This window comes from Triturus cristatus, chromosome 1_2 (genome assembly GCF_964204655.1).
Source record: "Triturus cristatus chromosome 1_2, aTriCri1.1, whole genome shotgun sequence".
Lineage (NCBI taxonomy): Eukaryota > Metazoa > Chordata > Amphibia > Caudata > Salamandridae > Triturus > Triturus cristatus.
In genome coordinates, this window is record NC_140580.1 from 176895380 (window position 1) to 176920810 (window position 25431).

A 25431-nucleotide genomic window follows, 5' to 3' on the forward strand; every position below is an offset into this window, starting at 1 on the left:
GTCCGTCAGCCAAGGGGCCCATGGGAGTTGTAGTCTAGCATGGTCCCGCAGTCATAAACCGTGTGTGGACCAACAGAGCGGTCAAGAGAAATAGTGACTGTGTGTGGTGTCTTAATGACATTGCGGTGCATCGACCAGGGCTCCTGGGAAATGAAGTCGCATATAAAAATGTGTCTTATGGTATGAGAAGCCAAATACGCATTATAAACATGTCACCACATGTGGTATGATTGTCAGTGAAAAACATTGACTGATCCAATCACAACTTTTTGTAATTTAGAAATCTATAGTTTACGTAACCCTATGTACCTTTTGTGTGCCAAGATTCAGTGATGATTCGGAGACAGTTGTTTCGCCTAACTGTGGTTGTGATCATTTACTTTGATGACCATCCCTCAGTGTCATTACTGAAAAATATAATGTTACTATTCTAAGCTAATCTATGGAAGACTGTACATGCAGATCATTATGTTGTCTGTGAGTGGTATATAGACTGCTTTTATGCTTTTGTCAAATTGAGTTTGACATTGCCATACAGATGTGGTTTGTGCTGAATCCAGTCTTACATTGTGGTTATTCATATGGCAATCTGTAGCCAGGCATCTAGTCATTCAAACCATATATGTGTGTTTTTAGGCGATATACCCAGCGTTGCTCCCTATTCGTGAGGAATCTAGAAGTATATTTTTTTAATCTTCTCCTTACCACACAACTATTAAAGAAGAAATCCCTATAGAATGGTGAGCAAGCGTTTTATTTATTTCTTGTCTGGATTTTTAACCTAGTCTCTTTGCAAGTACCCACCACACAACCAACGGTCTCGCGCCATTGGATATTTCTTTGGTGAGCGTGGGATGACCAATGATAAAGCATGACATCCGGTGTGTGTGTGTAGTCGTCCCATATATTTTCAAAAATATTTAAGGTTTCTGTTTTTGACAATACGGATACAGTTGTGTCCTGAGCAGCGAGGTATACTTCCAGACCGAGGACGCAGAGGCACTCTATTGAGCCTCATATGTGAATCGTTTGCCTGTAGGGATAAAGGTTTAGTTGGGAGAATGCAAACCTAGATAGCCCATCCTTTTTTCTCATTCCCGCAAACCCCACGAGTTTGGAGATACATTAGTGATCATATAATGCAGAGTGTTGGTCACCACTGTATAGTTCTACTTAAGTCACACTTTCAGTTTGACAAATCTTCAAGGACCTTTCCAAAAAAAAAACATGTCACCCACCTCCGCTCCTTCCTGGGAAGTTTCGGGGTGATCTGTCCAGCGAGCCCGTGAAAAAGGTGATTTCAACATGCGATTCCCAATAGTTACGGTTATTGTACGGTTCAGCAACGGAATAACAGAGTTTGGCATTAAGCTGTGTCTTTATTCAAAGTGAGTCTTTTGTGGTTTGGCATCTGCTCAGCTGTTTCAGAGAAATTAAGGTTCAACATTTATGGATATCTAGCGCTGTATGAAAAAAAAAAAAAAAAAGACAAAAAAAAACGAGCATCCTCGGCCTGCAAGACCGGCTACCCGGGACTGAGGGCTGTAATTGGTTGATTGCAAAATGAAGAGAAATGTTGCGGATGTGATTTTAGGGCTCAGGGATTTTGTCCTCATGTCTTCGAAATGGAAAGAACATAAGATAAAAGGGGGCCGGATATGAGTGTCTTGACCCCCTTGGCCCATGTTTTTTTTTATTGCGTTGCTGTAGGAGAGTCTCAGGAGTACAAAATAAAATAAAAAAAATAACGTGGATTTGGAATCTCTTTCTCTCTTTCTCTCTTTCTCTCTTTCTCTCTCAAACGTTCCTTCCACCAGGGACAACCGGAGCACTCTTCGGGTATAAAATTACATTTATAGAATTCCTCATATTTAAAAAAAAAAAAAAAATGCAAAGCATGACTTGTTTCGGCAACCAAGCCTTTATCAAATTCTTTTAGTTAAGGTATTCGATTGTTGATGGTTAAGTAGTCCATTTAACTTCTCCTGCAAAGCGGCAATCAAAAGGGGACTAGAATTTCACTGCAGCCCTTTTGATGACACTTGGGGGTCTATTAGGATGGCGTGCGGACTTCAGTTTGCCCGCCATCCTAGCGGTGCTGGGACCGCCCGCCAGTGGTGCAGCGGTCCCGCACCGGCAATTAGGATGCCACCGCCATGGTGGCGGGCGGTGCTGTAAGCAGAACCCTCCACAATGCTATACATGCATGTTGTGCATTGTCATGCACAACGTGACAGGCACGGCGCGGTGCCTGCCACCTTGTGCATGCCAATGTTGGGGGGTTACCATTAGTACCCCCCCAAGTGCAGCCCCCCCACCCCCCTGGGGGCCCGCTACGGGCCTCCAAAGAGAACTCTGCATGCCTTTCCAAGGCGGAGTCTCCGTCATGGAAAGGTATTGAAAATGACACATCATAATATGGATGGCAGTGCCTGCAAGGCACGGCAACCATATCATCGGCCTTTTCCGCCCGGTAGGCAATCGTGACGATTGCCTACCGGCGGAAAAGCGGCAGACGGTCTTTCCGTCCTCCGCGGATCCCCCCTGCAATGCTAATGTGGCGGGGGTAAAAGGCCAACCGCCATCCTAATAGACCCCTTAGTCTCTAACATTGATTACAAGACACTGAATGATGGCGGTTAAAAAATCTGAAAAGGACTGCAGTGAAATTCTAGTCGCCTTTTGATTGCCACTTTGCAGGAGGAGTTAAATGGACTATTTAACCATCAACAATCAAATACCTTCACTAAAAGCATTTGATAAAGGCTTAGTTGCCGAAACGCGTCATGCTTTGCTAGTGCAATGGTGTGCATTTTTAAATATTAGGAATTCAATTAATGCAATTTTATACCCGCAGAGTGCTCTGGTTGTTCCTGTTGGAAGGAACGTTGTTGGGACATTGATTTGTGCTGGCCATACACACGCAGGAGGCACCCGTCGAGAAGAGTTCGGCAGGCAGTGTCATTTGATGGAATTTATATATATATATATAATTCACTTAAAAAACCATAGGTTTCACACATGTTATAGTTAGCTGTACATTTCACTCGTAAAAAAACAATGAAATTCCACGTTATAGTTAGATCAGGTAACTATAACTTGCGCGCCCACAATAAACTGCTGATGACGTCACATATTACATCACTCATGACATGGTCAGTGACATCACTCATGACATCAATGATGACATCTGAAATTACACATTGTGGATTGCGGTCGTGCAAGTTATAGTTACCTGATCTAACTATAACGTGGAATTTCATTGTTTTTTTACGAGTGAAATGTACAGCTAACTATAACGTGTGTGAAACCTATGGTTTTTTCAGTGAATTTGTACGGTTTTTTAAATGCTAAGTTATGTATTTATTTTTTATTTTTTTTTCTGGTTTTTCACTATGCGCACACCGTGTTACGCAGTAACATTTGTTTGTTTCTCCCTTGTGGGTCCTTTAATTTATTTAATAAATGTGATTGTTACTTCTTTATTTTATTTTTTTTTGCCGTGCGCGTACGGTAAGCTTACCGTACGCGTACCCCGCGATTTTTTTTAAAAATTATTAAATGTATTTTTCTTACTTTTGGGTCCTTCTTGGACCCCCTGACAAACACTAGGGGGTCCGCAACTCTCTTCGTTGCCCCCGTTTCACGTTCCCCACCTTTGTTTCTCCGTGCGAGAGACAGAAAATGGCGGCCGACACTTCCTGATTTCGACCGATTCGAATGTTTACAGTCATGTAACCACCAATCAGAATTGAGCTCGCGCACGCCACCGTATGCGTACGGTAAGCGCACGGAGCGCGCTTACAGATATATATATTGATTTAAATGCTATTTTCTCAGGACCTACTGAACAGATTTAAACCAGACCTACAAAAGGCACATCCTTGACCTGAGGACTACCTCTCTGCCAAATTTCAAGTAATTCTGTTCAGCCGTTCGGGCTGTAGCTGTGTCTAAAGGTCCTATGGGAAAATGCATGGGGAAAACGCGTTTTGGGACCCCCCTTTTTTCTCAGCCCCCGCTTGACGAACCCCCCCGAGACTTTCAGGGTAGGAGCGGAGCGTAGCGCCCCATTAGTTTTGAAAATTTCGCGAGGATTTGTCGACCGGCGCCAAAGTTATTCCAAATAGAATGTTGCGGATTTCCTATGGAAACACGGTCCTAACTATAACTATCTACTGGCGACCGCCAGTAGATAATATATGTATATATATATAGCGGCGAACTCCCCCTAAATCCCAACACAGTAGTCCACCTTCACAGCATGTGGTTCTGTTCTGACCGGGTATTAGAGAACACACCGCAGCTTCAGTTGCATAAAGCATATTTATTAAAATAAATTAAAAAAAAGTGCAGCAATATATATATCCCTCTCTAATCTTGCCACTGCTGCCGATCTCGCAGCGGGTGCCTCAATCAAGCGTGATGAAGTTCACCCGGATAAATCAATGCTAAAAAAACACTGCAGGGCACTCGGTGGGTTCTTGATGATATATATATATATATATATATATATATATATATATATATATTATCTACTGGCGGTCGCCAGTAGATAGTTATAGTTAGGACCCTGTTTCCATAGGCAATCCGCAACATTCTATTTGGAATAACTTTGGCGCCGGTCGATGAATCCTCGCGAAATTTTCAAAATAGGTGGGGCGCTACGCTCCGCTCCTACCCTGAAAGTCTCGGGGGGATTCGTCAAGCGGGGGCTGAGAAAAAAGGGGGGTCCCAAAACGCGTTTTTCCCATGCATTTTTCCATAGGACCTTTAGACACAGCTACAGCCCGAACGGCTGAACAGAGTTACTTGAAATTTGGCAGAGAGGTAGTCCTCAGGTCAAGGAAGTGCCTTTTGTAGGTCTGGTGTAAATCTGTTCAGTAGTTCCTGAGAAAATAGCATTTAAATCAATATATATATGTGGGCGGAGCCTAACCACACATCTCATCCTGAGATCTGATTGGCTGTCAGCACTTCATCCAAGAAGTGTTGGCAGCCATCTTGGGACCAATATACATGATAGCACCTCATTAAAAAGCATTGCAGTTAATAGAAGATTTTAAGACTTTAGTTACATTATAAATCATTTGTTGATGGTACCATACTCATTTTAGGAATTGTGGTATGTTCTAAGGTGATTTCACCATGTGAAAAAGCCTTCTGCTGGGATATCATGATTGAGAGAAAAATATTTTCTCATGCTTTTACCACAGAGGTTTGGAAGGTGATCTATAAGCTAAACTGAGAGCTTATTTTCTGTAAATTCACATTATCTTTCTCAGTCATGTGAGAATGAAGTCTGACATTCTCAGTAAAACATGAACATCCAACAAGGGCAGAGACTGTCAGTTGATTCCTTTGTGTTCTACTGCAGCTTTCCAGAGTGTTCCAAAGAACTACTAGAGCGCTAACCGTCCTACTTATGATAAATGTATGGCACACCTGAAGCCATCTTGCTTGGATTAAAGTGGTAACTCTTAAAACATTTAATTTAAAAAGGAACAAAATGAGGTGGCTCATTTTTCCATAAAAAGTATGATTAGTGCTGCATAAAGAAAAATTAGGGCACATTTTGAGTGACTTCTCAAATCCTGGCATGCAGACTGAAACATGCACTTTCAATACCAGCAGCAGTTTTCCCTGGTGAGCAGTAGCTTTACTACAGTGATCTAATGAGCAAAAAGAGTGCTAACATTCTGATTTTATGGCAAATGTGTGACACATTTGAATGCCTTCTTGATGGAATCAAAGTAAAAAACTGAAAGTATTTCCTACTGAGGAGACTGCAGTAAATGAGGAAATTAGGAAACTTCATAACAAATAAGTCTCCCAAGATGGCCACCAGAGACAAAAGAGCCCAAATGTAGCCCAAATATCACCCAGATGTAGCCCAAGTATAGCCCAATGACAGAATGTCCATAAAAACAACTAGAGCACTTACTGTCTTCATTATGACAAAAGTATGGCACACCTGAAGCCATCTTGATTGGAATAAACTGGTAACACTTAAAACATTTAATTTAAAAAGGAACACAATGAGGGGGTTCATTTTGCCATAGAAATTATGATTAATGCTGAAGAAAGAAAATGAGGGCACATTTTGAGTGACTTCTCAAATCCTCTTCTATTTCATTAAACAATTCTGACATGCAGACTGAAACATGCACTTTTAATACCAGGAGCAGACTTCCATGGTGAGCAGTAGTTTTACTACAGTGATCTAATGAGCAACTAGAGTGCTAACATTCAGAATTCATGGCAAATGTGTGACATATCTGAATACCTTCATGATGGAATCAAAGTAAAAAACTGAAAGCATTTCCGACTGAGGAGACTGCAGTACATGAGGAAATTAGGAAACTTCATAACAAATAAATCTCCCAAGATGGCCACCGGAGACAAAAGAGCCCAAATGTAGCCCAAAATCACCCAGATATAGCCCAAATATAGCCCAATGACAGAAGTGTGCAAAACACTTATTATTTTGTGTTTTTGCAGTGTTATATAGTGCAGACTTGTCAGGTATTGGAGTGCTTTACATGAGCATTGGTTACATCACACAAGAACAAATTCATTTTGGTTGTAGACATGGGGAGACTAAGTGATTTGACCAGAATCACAGAATGTCGAGCTGAAGCAGAAACTTCAACCTGGTTCCCCAGTTGCAAAGTCTGCAGTTCTGGAAGTAACACCACATCCTCTCCCCTAAGTGCAACATTTAATCAAGTTGTCAACTAGATAAAAAAACATAAAGATAACAAATAATTTAAAAGTGCTTTGTCGCTATTTGAAAACTCAGAAAATATGTCCTTATTTTAGTCTTCTAGAGCACTAACCATAATTTTGATGCCAATAAGACCCTCTCATATATGTAATTTCTAAAGGAATGCTCTAGGTATTACAGTTTTGATTACATCAAGATGATGTCAGGCGCTCCACACTTTTGTAATAAATATAGAATGTTAGCAATCTAGTTGTTCATTAGGATACTGTTGAGAGGCAGAGGCCAGGGGCACGGACTCTGAAAATTGAAGGCAGGTAGGAGGGTGCAAAGGCAACAATTTAACCACACTGAGCAGGCAGGAAGGGCCGTGGAAGCACAACAGACTATGGAGGGCAGTGGAAAGGGGGGCAGGGGCAACAAACCAACAATACAGGACTTGCAAGAGAGGCTGTTGGAGGGAAGATCTATTACGGGTCAAGGAAGCTAGGGGCGGTCCCCAGAGCCCCGGGAGCCACCACAGAACTGAGCAGGAGAGTGAGTCAGGGACAAAAGGGGCACCTTAATTTGAGCCGGGGTGCCTAGGAACGCTTGCTCCAAAAATGAAGAAAACAGACATATGAGACATGGAATTGGAGGCAGAATACAATGGCAGTTTAATGAGAAGATGCAACTTCAAAGAAACCGCAGAATAGAGACCTAAAGTACAAAATACAGAATCCAGATAATCATACAGCTGTCATGATATTCTCTGTATCTCAATTAATGGACTGACAGAGAGAGAGAGAAAACACATCTATAAATGCATCATGAGAAACAAGTTACACCAAGGAAAATGTTACCTAGGGACACTCACATTTACTCTTAGAGCAAGCATTCCTGCAATTACAATACAACATCTTTTAAATGCAAAAGTAAAGAGAACAATGGTTAAACATAACATGACATGTCATATAGGTAAAATAGAATAAGATACTTCAAGCAAAGCCGAGCAAGACATTTTAAGCAAAGGAAGACAAGAGCTCCCAGTTCTTGGGGAAAACCTGCACAGCCTGTTAACCTACATACAGACGGCGAGGTTGTCCGTCGATATCTGTGGGTGCTCCCTTTTTATATCATTTTGTGGGCTCCTTTGCACGCTACATCTACCCACGTATGCTACCCAAAAGCTTCGTCTGCAGATTTTACCAGACATTTCGTCATTTACCCACTTAATGCTGACAATGGACTGGGTGAAAAGGTCAGTCTCTCAGGCCAATCGCTTATCGTAAGTTCCATAGAGCAAGCAGAAAATAATGGGTATTGTACAGGAATTCAATATATTCATGTATAAAATCTCCTCAGTTCTCCTAACTTGACGCTCTGCGGTTGCCACTTCCTTAAAAGCGGGAAACCTGCCCAGGAAGCAAGTACCAGTCCAGGATGCAGCCTACTGTATGTCGACAGCTTCAGGGGGATGTTGAACTTTGATACCGAGCACGGAGCACTCGGGTAGGGTGGGGGCTACTAGTTTGGAGCAGAAGGCCTCGCAGACCTGCCTTCAGACTGCTATACACTAAAATTGCAGAGCTATGGTCAATTTAACAAAGAGGCCTACATATTGAACAGAAGGGCCTACACAGGGGTTTTATGCTGGCTGAGTGGTAAGGATGTCTCAGGATAATTATATAGCAACACAGGACCCGCTGGTCAATTTAATACGGCCTACAAATGCGGCTGGCAGGGCAAGGACAAGGGTCTCATACTTCAGGTGTGGACAGAACGGGCCAGGGGCCCCCTGTGATACAAAATCTACCCTCCTTCAAGGCTGTGGCAATGTAATAGACCATTGTGGGCAGAAGGAAGAGGCAATGGTAGTACAACCATACATGCCAACAGACCCGATTCAGCCAGGAAACGTCCAATGTTTTTAAGCTCAAATGGGCTTTATTTGATCTGTCTCTTGTCTACAATATCCTCTTTTTCAATGTAACTCAAAGGGGAAAATCAATACCCCAGTTTTGTTTCAAAATCTCCCTCTTACCAAGTTCAAAATGTTCGCAAGTATGGTACATTGGATCATGGAAGGAAATGGGATAGGGACATGGACTTGGATAACAGAGGACAGGAGAGACATGGAGAGGTGCACCAAACTGACCCTGCAGGGCAGGCATCAGGGTTTGCAGCAGCACAATACACCACACAGGGCATGCAGGACGGGAGTGCAGCACAACAATCCATAGAAAGCAAGAGGGAGGGGACAGGACCATGCACATGGACAACAGAGAACAGAGGGGCAAGAGGCAATGGTAGCTAGCTGACCATAATGGACAGACAGGAGAGAAGGCTGCAGCATAACAGACCATAAAGGGCAGGAGGGACGGATCAGGGGCATTACAATGGAACAGACAAGCCAGGAGGGAGGGAGTAGGGGTCTGCACATGTAAACAGAGGGCTGGGGGCAAGGGGGCAGGGCAGGAGCAGCAAGATGGCCATGGAGGTCAGGCAGGATGGGCATTAGAAGCAAGACACAACATGAAGAGCAACAGTGAGACTGTGATGGCATACACACAGACCATGGAGGGAAGGTGGGAGGGGGTCAGGGGCAGCTAACTGACCACACAGGGAAGGTGGGAGGGGCCATGGCAGCACAGAAGACCATGCATGGCAAGTGGGAGGGTTAGTGGCAGCACAATGGCTATGATGGGCAAGAAGGAGGGTGCAGGGGCATGCACAAAGGACGATGGAGGATAGAAGGGAGGGTCAGGACCTGTGCACAGACAAGAAAGTTCAGGGGAAGGGGCCTCACAACAGACCACACGGGGCAGGCAGGAGGAGCAGTTGCAGCACAACAGACCAGGGAGGGCAGAAGGGTGTGGCAGTACAATGGACCATGTAGGACAGGAGGAAGAGGATAGAGGCATGGCATGTGGACAGGCAGGGTGGAGGTGGCAGGGACAGGTTACAGTCATCTGACAATGCTAGGCAGGTGGGAGGGGAGTGGCAGCTCAACAGAACACTCAGAGTAGATAGGAGTGGCAGGTCCATGGGACATGGTGGGCAAAAAGGATGGAGCAGGGGCATGCACAAAGACATCGGAGGGCAGGGGGAAGGAGAATAGGGGCAGCAAGCTAAGCACAGAGTTTAAGCAGGAGGTCAATGATGGGGCATAGAATTGGGCAATGGAGGGCAGGAGGAGTGGACTGGTACATCATACTAAATTGAGGGCAGTGGCAGCACATCAGACCATCCATGGCAGGAGGGAGGAGGCTAGTCCATGGATTCACACAACAGAGGATAGGGAGGAGGGGGATGGGGCAGCAAGCTAACTGTTCAGAGAAGGCGGGTATTAGAAACTTTATTGTTTTTAAAACATTTTGTCTGTGCAAACTACTTAAAATATGAACAAGTATGCAGCATAATCTCACTTTTATTCAGGAAGAAGAAGACGTTAGTGACTGTGACTCCGGGCTCACTTGGCAAAAACACCCCCTGACCCTCCACCCCCTATCGCAAAATGTAATGCCCGTGAAAAGGGTAGGTGAACACAGTGTTATATAGAACATAGTCCTGAGAGCACGATTGAAAATGAAAACTAGATATAGTGTATGGTATAAACTATGCACCAAAAAGTGTGATATAAGATGAACCAGGCGTGAAATATAATATGCAATACATTGTGCGCAATGACAGATTCATTGGAGAGCGCGAGATAGCACAGGCACTAGCGTGTGCTATGCGATATGTGCCTTGGAGTGTAATATGCACAGGGCAGTGTTGTGTAACCTAACTAGTCTCTAAAGTTGTAATATAAAATATGTGCTGGGGAGTGTAACGTTGCATATGCACTGTGACAAAGATATGGATCCCAAATTGTAATATGTATGGCATAGCACTGTGCGTTATAACATAGGCATCGAGGAAGGCACGTTAGATGGGGCAATATAACCCGTGCGAAGACAAGTGTGGCATGACATTTTCACGGGGTGGTGTTACAGTGCACATGGGCTAGAGAGTGTCATAGCATATGCACTAGCTAGTGGAATACAATACAGAGGTGTGTGGCACTCGGCAGGCAATGGTGGGTGTAACACAGCATTGGGCTCTGTCAGGAGCGCGCTGTGAATCGCAAGTGATGTTCGTCCCCTTTCCAGAGAGTAAAATAAAAAGTATTACACATCCGGCAGTGGATGTGTGTTTTATTAACTGTGAGGGGGGTTTCTTGCATAGTTTTGGTCGAATTTTTGTCGAATCCCCTTTGAATGGCTTGGTGTGCATGTGTATTAAATGTGCCCGTCAATAGCTACCCATGTTTGTATAAATAAACGACAAGGGTGTCTACCGGGATTAGGCACGGTACTGCATCAGACATGTCAGAGCTTCACTAGTGGTGTAAATACATTCCACGTGGATTAATTGCATGCATAGTCGCCTTTTAATGAATATCACGCAAATCGTCATGGTGATAGGTACGTACGGTTTGTCAAGCATGTCCTAGGTGTGTCTATAAATATATATTTTTTAAAAATAATAAAAAACAGTGGCCGGCCCTGGGGATTGGGGTAAAAAAAATATAATTAGGAGACAGGCCCTGGGGGATGGGGTCATCAGGGCCAATAAAGAATAAATAAAAGACTGGCATCGTGCCGGAGGCCATGCCCCCTCCATGCAGCACTCTGCAAACGCGCCCCCAACAGGCATCTCCAGTATGCGCCTGGGAGCTGCGCTGCAGACAGGTGTTCTGAGGCCAAGCCCCTTTTTACACCTCTCTGCAACGCAGCTCTGTGGCGCTTACTGGAGGTACCTAGTGGTCTAGTGTGACCCTAGGGACCCTTAGGATTCAAGGGGACTTAATCTCTCAACTTAGAACAGCCACAGGGCGCGTTTACACAGTGGTGAAGGGAGGGGACGGGGCCTGAGGTGACGTGTGCAAACACGCACCATGGCACGTTTTAAATTGGGGATATAATTTCCCTTCAATACTGAGGGCCCCTGGGGGCTAACTAGCCCACCAAGTGCTTCCAGTAAGCGCCACTGAGCTGCATTGCAGAGAGGTGGTCCAGGCCGTGCCACTTTTTACACCTCTCTGCAACGCAGCTCTGTGGCACTTACTGGAGGTACCTAGTGGGCTATTTGGACCCTAGGGACCCTCAGGACTCAAATGAACTTAATCTCCCAACTAAAAACGGACACAGGGCGTGTTTACACAATGGTGAAAGGAGGGGACGGGGCCTGAGTTAACGTGTGCAAAAACGCCCTGTGGCCTGTTTTAAGAGGTAGTTTTAAGCCCCATGCCCTATTATATACTAGGGGCTTATAGAGGAGGTAAGGCTAATCACAGGGGGACCCCAACGCATAATGTTCCCTAGTGTATGTAGGTGTTTTCACTGTATTCTAAGTGTCTTTTAACATAGCACTGGCTCTAGGACTGGTTAGTCAGACTCAGTTACCACCAGTATCCGTCTGAAAAAGTTGAGGGTACAGGATGATTTTGCAACAAGGCTTCTTTCTGCTCTTCTTTTTGTTCTTTCTGCACGTTATCCTTCTTCCTGCACTTATCTTCGTATTTGAGGACTTCTGTTGCTTCTTTCTGCACTTCTTTTGTTTCTTTCTGTGCATTTTTTCTTCTTTCTTCACATGTCCTATCTCTGTAGGCATAGTTAGAAATTAGCATTTAAAAAACCTTTGAAATTAACAGAAAAAACCATAGGTTTCAGGCACGTTATAGTTAGGAATTAGCATTTAAAAAACCTCAGAAATTCACTGAAAAAACCATAGGTTTCAGGGGTGTTATAGTTAGCTGGACTTTTCACTTGTACAAAACCATTGAAATTCCCCCGTTATAGTTAGTTCAGCTAACTATAACTCGCGCGCCCGCAATGCACTGCTGATGACGTCACATATTACATCACTCATGACATGGTCAGTGACATCACTCATGACATCACTGATGACATCTCAAATGACATCACTGATGACATCACTGATGACATCATCCTTGTGATAGAGTGGCAGACCTCCTCTCACCCTAATATAACCTTTGATACACACATTCAAAAATAGAGACTAAAATTTTCAAAACAATGGACATACCAATACCAGTTACAACAACCTCTTCAGTAATTCTAAGATCCACATACACATCCACTCATTCACCAACAGTCCAATACAGTCACTCATACATGTACTCACTCATCATATGTACTCATACACCTATACATCCTGTTACACAATGCCACTCATCCATAGTTACTCACACACATAGTTACTCATGCTAATAAAGAATCAAACATACATTTACTTGCATATACAGTTATACACACACCACCACACTTACTTCTACGGAAACGTACACATACTTAGTCTTTTAAACAATCACTTATAGAAACACATACTTATTCATACAGGAACTCTTTCAATCTCTCACTCTCACATATACTCACATATATACACCAATAGTCACATATACTAGTTTAAAACATATGTAGTTACTCATAAAGACACTATTGAGACAGTCATCACTCACTAACACACCCATACACACACTCATCCACCCATACAGTCCTGCACACATACTGTGTTCAACACATACAAACAGTGAGTCACTCATTCATGCACCTATGCACTACGTAATACCCCCACCGAACGATGCAGACACTCAGACTGATACTCAAAAAACCAACTAATAACCTATATAGACACCCATGTAGCTACTCACCAACCCATGCAGCCACTTATACACAAAGTGAGAGACTGATACAGATATTTACATATTTAAACATTACTCACTAAGCCATGTATTCACTATGATACACTTAATCAGTCAGTTACACAATCAATTTTTCAAAAACAAATCATCCATTTGGACACTTATATACCCATTTATTCTTCCATCGACCTTGAGATATACATATATAAAACATATTTAATTTTCAGAATAACACACATTCACTGGATGATGTCATCAGTGATGTCATCAGTGATGTCATTTGAGATGTCATCAGTGATGTCATGAGTGATGTCACTGACCATGTCATGAGTGATGTAATATGTGACGTCATCAGCAGTGCATTGCGGGCGCGCGAGTTATAGTTAGCTGAACTAACTATAACGGGGGAATTTCAATGGTTTTGTACAAGTGAAAAGTCCAGCTAACTATAACACCCCTGAAACCTATGGTTTTTTCAGTGAATATATATATATATATATATATATATAATCTATCCTGCTCCTGCTTGCACCAAAAGATTAAGAAGCACTCGAACACGAACATGGAGCTCCAAGCTTAAGCCCTTTATTAGTGGTACGGAAGACACCAGCCTGCTCCCTTTCACAGCCATCTCCCACTTCTGCCGACGCGTTTCGAAATTATCTTTCTTCTTCAAAGGCTTGTGGGAAAGGAAAACAAGCTTAGTCCAGTCTCTCCCAGTTAAATACACAAAGATAGCGCGCCCTCTATGGACCGCTCTGCATGAGTCAACGCTGAGTGTTCTGGGAGATGTGGTCCTGAACAATTGCTTGTGAATGTTCTGTTGGTACGTGCGAGGCCCGTAGATGAGCCCCGGCAGGTGGGCGCTTCCTAAATCCAAAAGCTTGTTTTCCTTTCCCACAAGCCTTTGAAGAAGAAAGATAATTTCGAAACGCGTCGGCAGAAGTGGGAGATGGCTGTGAAAGGGAGCAGGCTGGTGTCTTAATAAAGGGCTTAAGCTTGGAGCTCCATGTTCGTGTTCGAGTGCTTCTTAATCTTTTGGTGCAAGCAGGAGCAGGGGATATATATATATATATATATATATATATATATATATATATATATATATATATATATATATATATATATATATATTCCATTAAATTATACAAATTCATGGAAGTCACTAATTTGACTGACTCCTGCGGCCTCATCTTGGTATAATATCCAGCGAAAGGCGAGGGGTTTTGCAACTACATTGCTATGGGAGCCCAAGTGTGGCTGAATGAACAATTGTTATCAAACAACGTGACAAGCTGTGCATATGAAGACTTTCTACTTACCTATGGAGGTGAGCTCATCGTGGCATCTGATCCTGGATAACAGTATAATGCATATTCAATCTGACCAACACCAGTATGGCGGCCATAATCCTATCATGCCTGTGGACCCACCAATGATGATGTAATTCCTCATACCTAAATGAACCCAGACCACTGTATGTATTGGACTGTATATTGAAGCATTGAGAGAGGAGATATTTCTATCTGTCTGTCTGTCTGTCTACAGCCTGAACAGCTGGACGGAATTACACCAAATTTGGCACAAAAATAGATCTTACGCAGATTGTGCTTTTTGGTATTTGGTGCAAATCCGTTCAGTCGTTTTTGAGAAACTTAAGCCGAAAATTATAGATATATGTCTAGCTGTGGATATTTAGCGATTAATCGCCGATGCATGTGCCATCAGGAATGCTGTGACTGACTGGATGCAACCTGAATAGAAAGTTGCGGCCACCATTTTATCGTTCGGGAAAGTTTGTGAAAGCTAACATTACGGGTCACGGTAGAGATACTCTGACCCCATGTTTGGGGAATGGGTGTGTTTGTGACACAAGTTGTGTCCAAAATAGATTTTTTTAATCGCGCACAATGTTTGCAATGACGCAGTGCCGCCAGTGCGGCCCGCGTGTACCATCACGGGGACATTGCAAATATAGCGAAGTCATCACGAACATTAGTGAAAATATAAAAAATATGTATTTTTACACCCTCATGTACGCACTCGCAAACTCACTCAGACACTTATACACATACCCACTCACACTTATCCATCCAGTCACATACTCACTCTGAGAGTGACGCGCCCATGCACAGACCCACTCAAAGACTCATGCGTACAGTCTCATACCTACTCTTACATCCACTCACAGACCCACCTGGGTACTCACATACCCACTTACAGACTTACTCGGAGAGTCACACACCCATGTACAGACCCACTCGGAGACTCACGTATGTTCTCACAGGCTCACTCATACACCCACTTCTGGAGCCAATTAGACACTCATAAACCCACTCACACACCCATGAATCACTCACACATTCACTCACCGATCCTCTAAGACTTATGGACTCACACACCCACTCACAAACTCACTCCGATATAAAGCACCCACCCACCCACCCACTCACGGCTCATGCATCCACTCACAGACCCACCCAGAAACTCATACATGCACCCATTCACTCACCTACGCAGACACTTATGCTCTCACTCACAGACCCATTGTGACCATCATACACCCACTCACAGATCCACTCCAACACTCGCACACCCATTCAGTCACTCAGACACCCACTCATAGACCCACTCAGAGACTTCTGCACCCAGTCAGTTATACACTCAGAGACTCATGCACCCACTCACAGACCACTTGTGACACTGATGCACCCACTCATAAATGCATGAAGGTGGTTCCACAGTTCATTACAGAAGATTTCTTTTTTTATATAATTTTTTTTATTATTAGAAAATGTATGTCAACACAGCTGTTTACCTACAACCCGGGGGCTGGCAGCAAGTATTATGTGATTGCTTTGTTAACTGAACACAGCTCTTTTGCCTACAACCCAACGAGCCGGCAGCAATGTACAACACATAGACACCGTACTCCTCCTGTTTTGTTTGTGACACTCTTACAGCTTATGCCATGAATCTATGTTTAATAAATCTTACTGTAACAACTACCCCCCACCTGCTCTGCCCCGATGTATGCAATGTCACCCTATTCGTCGTGTGGTGCATGCGGCCAACACGCCCCATCCATACTTCCCCTTCTCACTGTTACGCTGTTCTGTGGATCAGCCTCCTCTTTGTCCCCTCCCTTCTAATGTCAGCCCTACTGGTTTGGTAGTGGCCCCTAATGTACGGCGTGATCTGCCATTCGCAGCCGCTTAGTTTCTTAGAAGATCTGACCCCCCTGCTCCCAGCCAGGATTCGAATGGTTTCCAGATGTCCACCGGCCGGGATCTGCTAGGCATTAGCTCCCAGTAAGTAGAAAGCTGGTCTTTACAATAAATTACCGTATTCACCCCTGCAGCCACTGTAGGGGGCTCCTGTTTCTTCCAATGCCACCTGTCTCTTGGCTAGCAATAGCAACATGGCCGTAAGATTTCTGGAGCTCTTGGGCACTTCAGATACAAAGCCCAACAGTACCGTCAGTGGAGTGGCCTGTATCTGATTATTTGTAATTTGTCTGACCTGCTCGATGACGTCCTCCCAGAATCTCGTTATCGGTCCGCAGTCCCAAGCCAAATGTGAAAGTGGCGCTCGGGCCCCACATCTCCAACATCTCGCATCTGGCTGAATGCCCATGCAACGCAGCTGCGAAGGCGTACGATAGAGCCTAAGTAGAAAGTTAAAGTGTATTAGCCGAAGTCTATAATTAGGTGATAGTTTTTTCAGCTGTGAGCAGCAGTATTGCCATTGTTTGTCCGTAATGACAAGGTTCAAGTCTCCCTCCCACTCCGCCCTAGATGTGCACGCGATAACCGGTGATTCTTTTTGCCTAATACTGTAGATACGCGTGATCAGTTTGCGAGGCGATGGATTCGCCAGTACATTTTCTAGCGCAGGTAAGGCAGTAGGTGCCTGTGGGAAGGACATATATCGAGCGCGACAAGCGGCCCTAAGCTGATAATACAATAGCGTGTCCGATGCCGTGGGTGCACGCGTACTGCACATCTGTTGTAGCGTTATGAATGTGTCATCTGGATATAGATCGGCACCCTTTTCCAACGCATGTGCCTTGGCCCGTGATGCGATCGCTTTATCCATTAAGGGGGTGAGCAATGGGTTACCCCCTAGTGGCATAGAGGGAGCCTACAGTTCTTTGAGTTGAGCCCTCTTTGCTATCCCTCTCCAGGCCCACCTCATGGTTTCTACTGTGTCTATTTCCAAGTGGGGTCTTTTATAGGGCTGATAGAGTGCCGCATTCAGCGGAACAGGAGCTGCTCTGTCAATTTCTATCGCCACGTGTGTTTGAAAGGGCGTTGGGTGCTGCCAGAAATGTAAAAATTGTGCCTGGGCGCTATAGGCATATAACTCGAAGTCTGGAGCCCCCAGCCCCCCCTGAATAAATGGTAGTTGTCAGTAGCTTCCATGACGCTCTGGGCTGCTTTTCCGACCACACCAGTTCTAGAATGTGTGATCTTAACTTCCGGAAGAAGTGTGTGTTAAGCGGCATCGGTATGTTAACAAATGGGTATAGAAGTTTGGGTAAGATTACCATTTTTATGCTTGCTATCCGACCCATCAGCGACAACGGTAAGTTAGCAAGATTTAAATGCATTTTTATTGCTCTTTCACTTTGTGAGCAATAAAGCTTCTTTTAAATCTTGTTATCTTGCCCCATTTGCTCTGCTTTCACAGACAGAGGTCAAAAGTCAGTTTGTCTCCCTACATTTACTTTTTGTTCTGTGTCTGAGGTTAGAGGATTTTCAGCTTTCCAGAAAGGGGAGTAGTCCTAAAAATAGCTTGTCCTGAATAAATCTTGCTCGACAATGCGAGTGGGTGAGTGGATTTTTTTAACAGACCAGTGCATTGTGACGGGTGCTTTCCCCGTTTGGTACTGCAGGACTTTCTGATCTAATTGGTTTCGCAGCCCCACCTCCGGGGAGGTTGTTGCTTGGGTATGTATTCTAGTAAGGAATCCGTGTCTAGTAATCTCTAACTGCTGAACAAGTTACTTAGCTTTGGTAACGCCTTATCTGGTAGAGAATGAATCTAGCCACACATTCCATACCAACCCATCCTTCCCAGTCTGTGAACCATTTGCGGTATAGGGAACATCCTCTTAAGCGCCTTAGTTTGTCACACCAGTGGTTATTGCTCATGGTGGCTCCACACTCCTAGTGTGGATAGTTATGAAAGTAACTTACATCAGTGCGCCGAGGTGGTGACTATATAGGTAGCGTGTCAATCACTTCCACAACGTCACGTGGAATCACATGATGCCACCAACCGGCGCATAGGGTACTGTTCTGTAATCTTCCGGATTCAGTCTGACACCTGTGGATTATTCTAAGGTAAGGAGTCTACGGATAGTTAGAATTTCTACGGTGTTACCGAAGGTAAGTTACTTGTTCATCATGTGGTGGTAATAGAAAGTGATAACCATAACATTCAGGGGCTTATTGGAGGAAGGATTGCTCCATGTAAAACAAATATTTTGCACTAACTGACCTTGGAAAAGGTCAGAGTAGAAGCACTGGTGGAAATCTAAGACATGTATAGATATCCATGTGTTCTCTCTTGGTCTTTTGTGAATCCCCAGATAATCCGAAATTCATAGATTTCTGAATTTCAAAAAATGTTTACAAAATGGTCCCATTAATCTGATCGCTTTTCTTTATTGCATGTTTCTTATTAACTAAGCACAGTTTGTTTTCATTTTCATTTAAAATGTACACCTGGTTACGACTAGAAATAAAAAAATAGTCAACCTTGCTTTCTCTGCCGCTATCCTAACTAGGACCTCTAAAAACAACACTCGGGGCTATTCATTACAATTCCGCATGAAAAAGATTTTTTTTTTTTATATATAGATTATTTTATTTATGAATTTCTTGTGCTCGGTGTCTTTCATGTACTGTGACCTTCTGTTTTGCAGAGTGAATACATTGCGCCCTGTGACTGCAGGCGTGAGTTCATATCTGGATTTGATGGCTCGGCGGGTAAGTCTCCACAGACTTTGTGCACAATTTCTTAATTTCGATGCTCCAACACTGTTGTGATAACACTGGAGCTTTTGTGTTGGGAAGCCAATCTGCTTTGGCAGTTGCTGAATAGCGGGCTTTCTTCTGGTTTGTTATAGCACAGCTTCTCTGTTAAAGTCTATGTCAAAACTCCATTCTGTTTCAGACTTAAAACACTAGTGCAGGTCGTTGAATTTCCAGAATAACTGCGTGGCAGCCCTTGCCTAATCAGTACTGGGGGTGGGGGGGGGGGGGAATACTGAGCCTTGATATCAAGAACTAAGCTACAGTACTGAAGAAATGATATTTAAACGCCAAGAACTTACTGTGCACTATGTGCGCTTGATCCCAGCAAACGGATACTCTAGCAAAGGAGTGGGACAGCGTGAGGTTGTTGCTTGTGCACAGACCTGTGATGTAACAGGTTAGTAGTGATGTAAGGATGGTACAGTCTAATTTGGAATGCAGAGCTTACTTCTGAACCTATTGAGGTAGAACATGTATCTTTCCTCACTAAAGATACGTATCGTTGAAGCCATTTTGGAAAGAGTTGTCTTAATTACTAGCTGTGACACAGGTGGGGATTGTTGTTGGCGGCTATCGCAGCAATAACTCAACGTACATATTAGAAATTTTTGACAGTCACTGAAGACAGGTGTACTTAATTGGAAGAGCGCTAAAACGAAAGGGAAAGCAAGCAAAAGTCATTTATTAAAAACAATCGTAAGGTTTCAAAAAATTCTCTTGGCAAAAAATAACGACCACAGAGACATTCTTGGAATGTAATTGAGAAGGGTATTTGTTACCATTGATGGACACAGAATTTAGTATTAGCTAGTGTGAAATCCATGGTTATTATTTTAAATTGTTCTATTAGATTAGTCTTAGTCCGAAGTCTGTTGCTATTATTTCAGTTTGTTATGTGGACATATTTAGATTGCATTTTACTGTGACTCCTTCACATACGTGGTGTATTTGCTTTTAGTGTATGTTGTGGGAGAGATTTCAGCACTGTAGTCTCATAGGCTGGCATCTTTCTATGTGTGTTTAGTTTTTATTTTTTTAAGCGCAAAGGTATTTTAATTAGAAACTGCTTGTAACCATAAGTTTGGTCACTGTTTTCACTCTCTGGTTGCTACGCTTTTCTGCGGAGGGAGTGTTTTTTAATTTCTGCTATTTCTACTTCTAGGAGACACACCCAGAGACACCATTTTGTGCAGGTGCGCACCCTCGTTGTTGTAGTAGTTTGTATATAGATGGTTAACCTAGAATGTAGATTATCAAATGTTCCTTTGTAGTTAGTGTGTACATTCATCAGACAGTCTAACGTGATGCTATTATCATTTGAGGTTATTGGTGCCATCCTCAATGTACATTCTAAATTGTGAGGAGTGTTCTAGTTCAGTTGCTCTGCTTTGCCATACATGTATGGATGCTCCAATAAACGTCTTGCTTCATATTTCTTGTGGGTTTATTAACTACCACATTTTGGCAACGATTCGGATTTAAGATCCTTTGTGGAGCACCCATGCAGGAATGTATAAATGGATCTACAAGTTATTCAAGTTACTTTTACTGGCGGTAACAACGTAATGCACTGAACGTGCCACCATTGAAGGAGCTCAGCACAGCGGTGCCCCTGAAATTCATGGCGGAGTAAGGAGAGTGCTGCTGTTCACCCAATTTATGTGAAATTGCTGAACCTATGTGGGGCTGTCCTGAGGTACACAGATACAGGTTTCAAGTAGTGCTGTGCAGGACTGGTGGCATGGTGTCTGTCCTTTGTGATATGTAATAACGAACAACGGTGTGTGTAGAGGTGCGTGTAACTTCCTCTGTTTTGTGGCTGTAAAGCAGCAAGCGCAAAGACCAGTGCAGTGCGTTCAAGAGCACGAGGCCTCATTGTCAAGATTGCTGTTGGAACAAGACAGCGTGAGCCAGGGCATGAGGCTTCACCTGTCAATTCTGCTGGTGGTGGGCAGGTCAAAAGTTCTAAACAAGCATTGGCATAGCCAATAGGTCTCGCTTTTGGGACCTTATTAGTGTTTAGTTATCCAGCACAATATCCTTGGTGCAACAACATGAACTGTTGCATGGCTAGACACTTATAAGGTCCCAAAGGCGAGACCTATTGAGGGCTCCGAAGCCGATAGGACTTCTTTAGCACCGGTCAGCCACCCCTGTGACAAGTGTCTCAGCATAGCAGTAGATGGAGATTGTTTGGCACTAATAGATGCCCTCCCACCTCCTGTGCTGTGCCCGGTTTTCCAGGAAAGGCAGAAAGTTCTGAGGGATAAACGTGACCTGAAGAGGGGCAGTGTCCTGAATAAGAGTAGTTAAGGCCCTACTGAGATGGCAGCAACAGGAAAGAGAAATCCAGTGTCATGGACTCCCAACACTCAACAGCAGACTAAAAACAAGAGTAACAAGTTGGTGGGATTCTAAGGGAGGACAGAGCTTGGATTTACTTCACAAGAGTAACGGGGTACAAGTAGTCTCAATTGATGTTTCCAATGCATACACCCAGTAACATTTCTTAACAAAGCACATAATATTTAACCTAAAAATTCACATGTTCAATTACATCCCCCATATTTTGCTCCAACCCTCATGGAAGAGCATTAAGATGCATCAAATGAAGATGTCAGGTCATGAAAAGTCATCCTCGTAGGATAATTGCCACCCCACTCCTTCCGCTCTGTGTGCATGAGTGGCTCTGAGTGGCTGGTAACTGCGGTCACTGTCCCTGGGGGAAGGAGGAAGGGGACAAAGGTGCGTTACATGGGCGATTAGACCCCATCCTTCTGGTGGTGATGCTCCCCAGAGGTGACAAGCTAAGGTGTAAATGAAGCTTATGTGCGGTGGGGAGCCACAGCCCATGTCCCTCCACAAAGAAAACTAATGATGCCCTCCACAGTAACTTTTTGTGGAGGGCAGATCACAAGATGCCCACCTGGAGCAGCCTTTGAGGAAAAGAGGCCCTCACAGAGAGGCCACTCCACCACGAGGGAGTGCCCTTTCCAGAGCGATCAAGAAGGGAGAGGCCGCCTGCAGAGGGACTGTGGGTTGAGGGCTTGGGGTCGACCATGAGGGTGGTGCGGCCGATGGTAGGGGGGGGGGGGGCGGTCATGGCGGGGGAGTCACCCTTGAGATTGCGGGTGTTGCAGCCCGAGGGACCTTGGAGGGGAAGGGACCAGTGCCTGAACAGGGGAAATGGCAGAGGAGGCTGGAGGGGCATGGAGGTGAACGATTCAACCTTGAGAGGGCTCTAGAGGAGACAGTCGAGGAGGACAGCAGGGGTCAGAGCTGTTCCCTGGTGGGAACCATGGAGGTGGCAGAGAGGCCTTGGGGATGGAGATATATATACATATATACATACATATATATATATATATATATATTCACTTAAAAAACCATAGGTTTCTGATGGATACATCTGCCAGTGGATTCCTCACCTTGTGAATATCCCCTGCGCCAGCATTCCACGGAACTTTTCTTCCCCAGCATTCCACGTCGACGTGGGCGACGTCACAATACACCGGCTCCGCACGCGACTCCGATCGACGTCACCGGAGCCATAAGAAGCCCACGTCGGTGTGATGACGTCAGTTCCCTTTTTTCCGCGCCTTCGACGCGCAACGGTTTTTCTCCAGTGCTACTTTGTAGTTTGGTCGTGTATCTCTCTTTTCTTCGACAATGTCTTCGACTAGGAAGTCGGGCTTTAAGCCCTGTAGGGAGTGTGGAGGCCTGATGTCGATGACGGATCCACACCAGAATTGTTTATGGTGCCTTTCCTCGGAGCATGATATGGAGGAGTGCGGTTGCTGTAGGAGCATGAACCCGAAGGCACTCAAGGAAAGGAAGACCAAACTCTTTATGAAGAAGGTTGGTGAAGAGAAAAGAGGGAGGAAGAAGGAGAGATCGAAGAGGAAGTCATCGACTTCGAAGTCGTCGAGGTCGAAGAAACACCATAAGAAGAGTAAACACTCTCGACGTCGATCCTCGAAGTCCAAGAAGTCGAGGTCGAGGTCGGCGTCGTCTCATCGACGTCGGAGCAGAGGTTTGTCTCCTTCTCCTTCTCCTTCGAAGTCGCCGGAAGGTTCTCCTTTGGGAAAGCAGACTCCGACTCAGTCTCCGACGAGGTCTTCGGCTCCGTCTAAGACGTCGACTCCGGTTCGTGTGGAGTCGGATGCTTCTATGCATGAGGAGCAGGAAGAGTCGGTTCCAGTACCTGAAGGTTCGGAGGCTCCAGTGGAGGATATTGCGGAGCCGGAGCCGGAGGCCCCACAAGAGGTTCCTTTGCCTCAGTTCCCGGCCCCAGGTACGGATTCGGCTAATTTCTTGAATGCTATGTATGGCATTTTTAATAGGGCGGCCTACCCATCCGGAGCACCAGCTGGTCCCGTGGGTCCGATGGCCTTTACAATGGGGGTGCCACAGCAGTATGCTCAGGCCCCCTTTATGCCCTTTATGCCGATGGCGCCTTCTTGGAAGTTTCCGGCGCCGCCTGTGGATTCGAGTCGACCTCGGAAGGTTCGGCAGGCTTCGGGGCCTCCTTCGACGCCGAGACTGGTTACATCGACGCCGAAGCCGACTCCATCGACGCCGAAGCAGACTCCATCGACGTCGAGGCTGACTCCATCTGCGCCGTGTCTGGCGCCGTCGACGCCGGTTCCTCTGGTTCCTCCGACGCCGCATACGGCGTCGCCGACGTCGGTTCCCCGAATCCGGTCGAGGAGGGAAGCCCTAGAGGGTGTTGGAGGAAAGAAGATTTCGTGAGGTGGAAGAAGGCGAGGTTGATTCTTCTTCGGACGAGTTCGAGGGCATTGAGGATGCCAGTGGGCTGGATACGACCCCAGAGTGGGAACACGCATCTGCCAGGTCTTCTCCTCCTCATGAGTTGGCTCCCTATCACGTGGTGATTAAGAAAGCAGCAGAGCTTCTGGATTTGCAGCTGCCTTCTGTGGAGTATAAGTCCAACCTACTCACAGAGGTGTTACATTCTCCAACTGCGACATCGGAGCCGTTGCTACCTTTCAATGAGGCCATATTGGAGCCGGTTTTAGAGGTATGGAAGAAGCCCCTTTCTTCTCCTGCAGTGTGTAGGCAGGTGGCAAGGAGGTACAAGGTTGCTCCAGGGGACCCTGACTTTTTATCTTCTCATCCGTCCCCGGACAGTTTGGTTGTGCAGGCTTCTTGCTCCAAGCATGCTTCCGGTGCTTTCCCTCAGTCTCCAGCTGACAGGGAATCCAAAAAAGCTGATCAGGCGGCCAAAAAGACCTTTTCAACAGGAAGTATGGCGTTGAAGTCCACTAATGCTACATGCCTGCTGGGGCGTTACGTGCATGCTCTTATGGATTCCATTAAGTCCTTGGCCCCAAAGTTGCCTGAAGGGGATAAGTCATCCTTCATGGAGGTTGTAGCTGACACTCAGGCGGCTGCCAGGCAAGTTATCCAGTCAGGATTGGATACTGCGGACTCCGTGGCAAGGATCATGGGGTCGTCTGTTGCAGTAAGAAGGCAAATATATATGAACAATGGTTCCGTAGGGGAATTAGTATTTACAATGAAGAAAAATCAATAGAACAAAAACACAGCAATCAATGATCTAGCAAGCAATTAATCTTAAAGACTGAGTAATACTTCAAAAAACGTAACAATTTATTTTTAGTATTTCATATGAATTTTAAATCATTCATCAACTCCTTTAGATATGTACAAAAAATATACAAACGGGCTGTATATACAAAAATATTTACAAAGCAACGACGCAGTGACAAAGTGAATAGGGTGACTCAGTGTAATAGTGCAAAAGTGGATATTTACAATGTTGATAAAATACGAAAGAAGTTGTTTTAACACAAAAAGTCCTCGGCTAATTTGTGGATAGGTAATGAGCCTTGTATAGCACACGTCCTATAATCTGTATGTACAAGGTATTCCAATTAGTGCAGGACTGTGGAACCGTCAACGTTTCGACCCTGTGTCGACCAGTTGTTCTA

At 44.7% G+C, this 25431-nt stretch overlaps 1 protein-coding gene across 5 annotated transcripts in view; it reads left to right on the forward strand.

The window, feature by feature from the left end:
- Nucleotides 1-25431, forward strand: part of XPNPEP1 (X-prolyl aminopeptidase 1) — a 384359-nt gene that overhangs the window by 35245 nt on the left and 323683 nt on the right. For all 5 annotated transcript variants that reach the window (XR_014961064.1, XM_085603445.1, XM_085603448.1 and 2 more), the window contains one exon: nucleotides 19345-19408. Coding sequence is in view for 4 of the 5 variants with exons in the window: in XM_085603445.1 (XP_085459571.1) it covers nucleotides 19345-19408 (64 nt within the window). In the remaining variant the exon portion in view is untranslated. The remainder of the gene's footprint in view (nucleotides 1-19344; nucleotides 19409-25431) is intronic.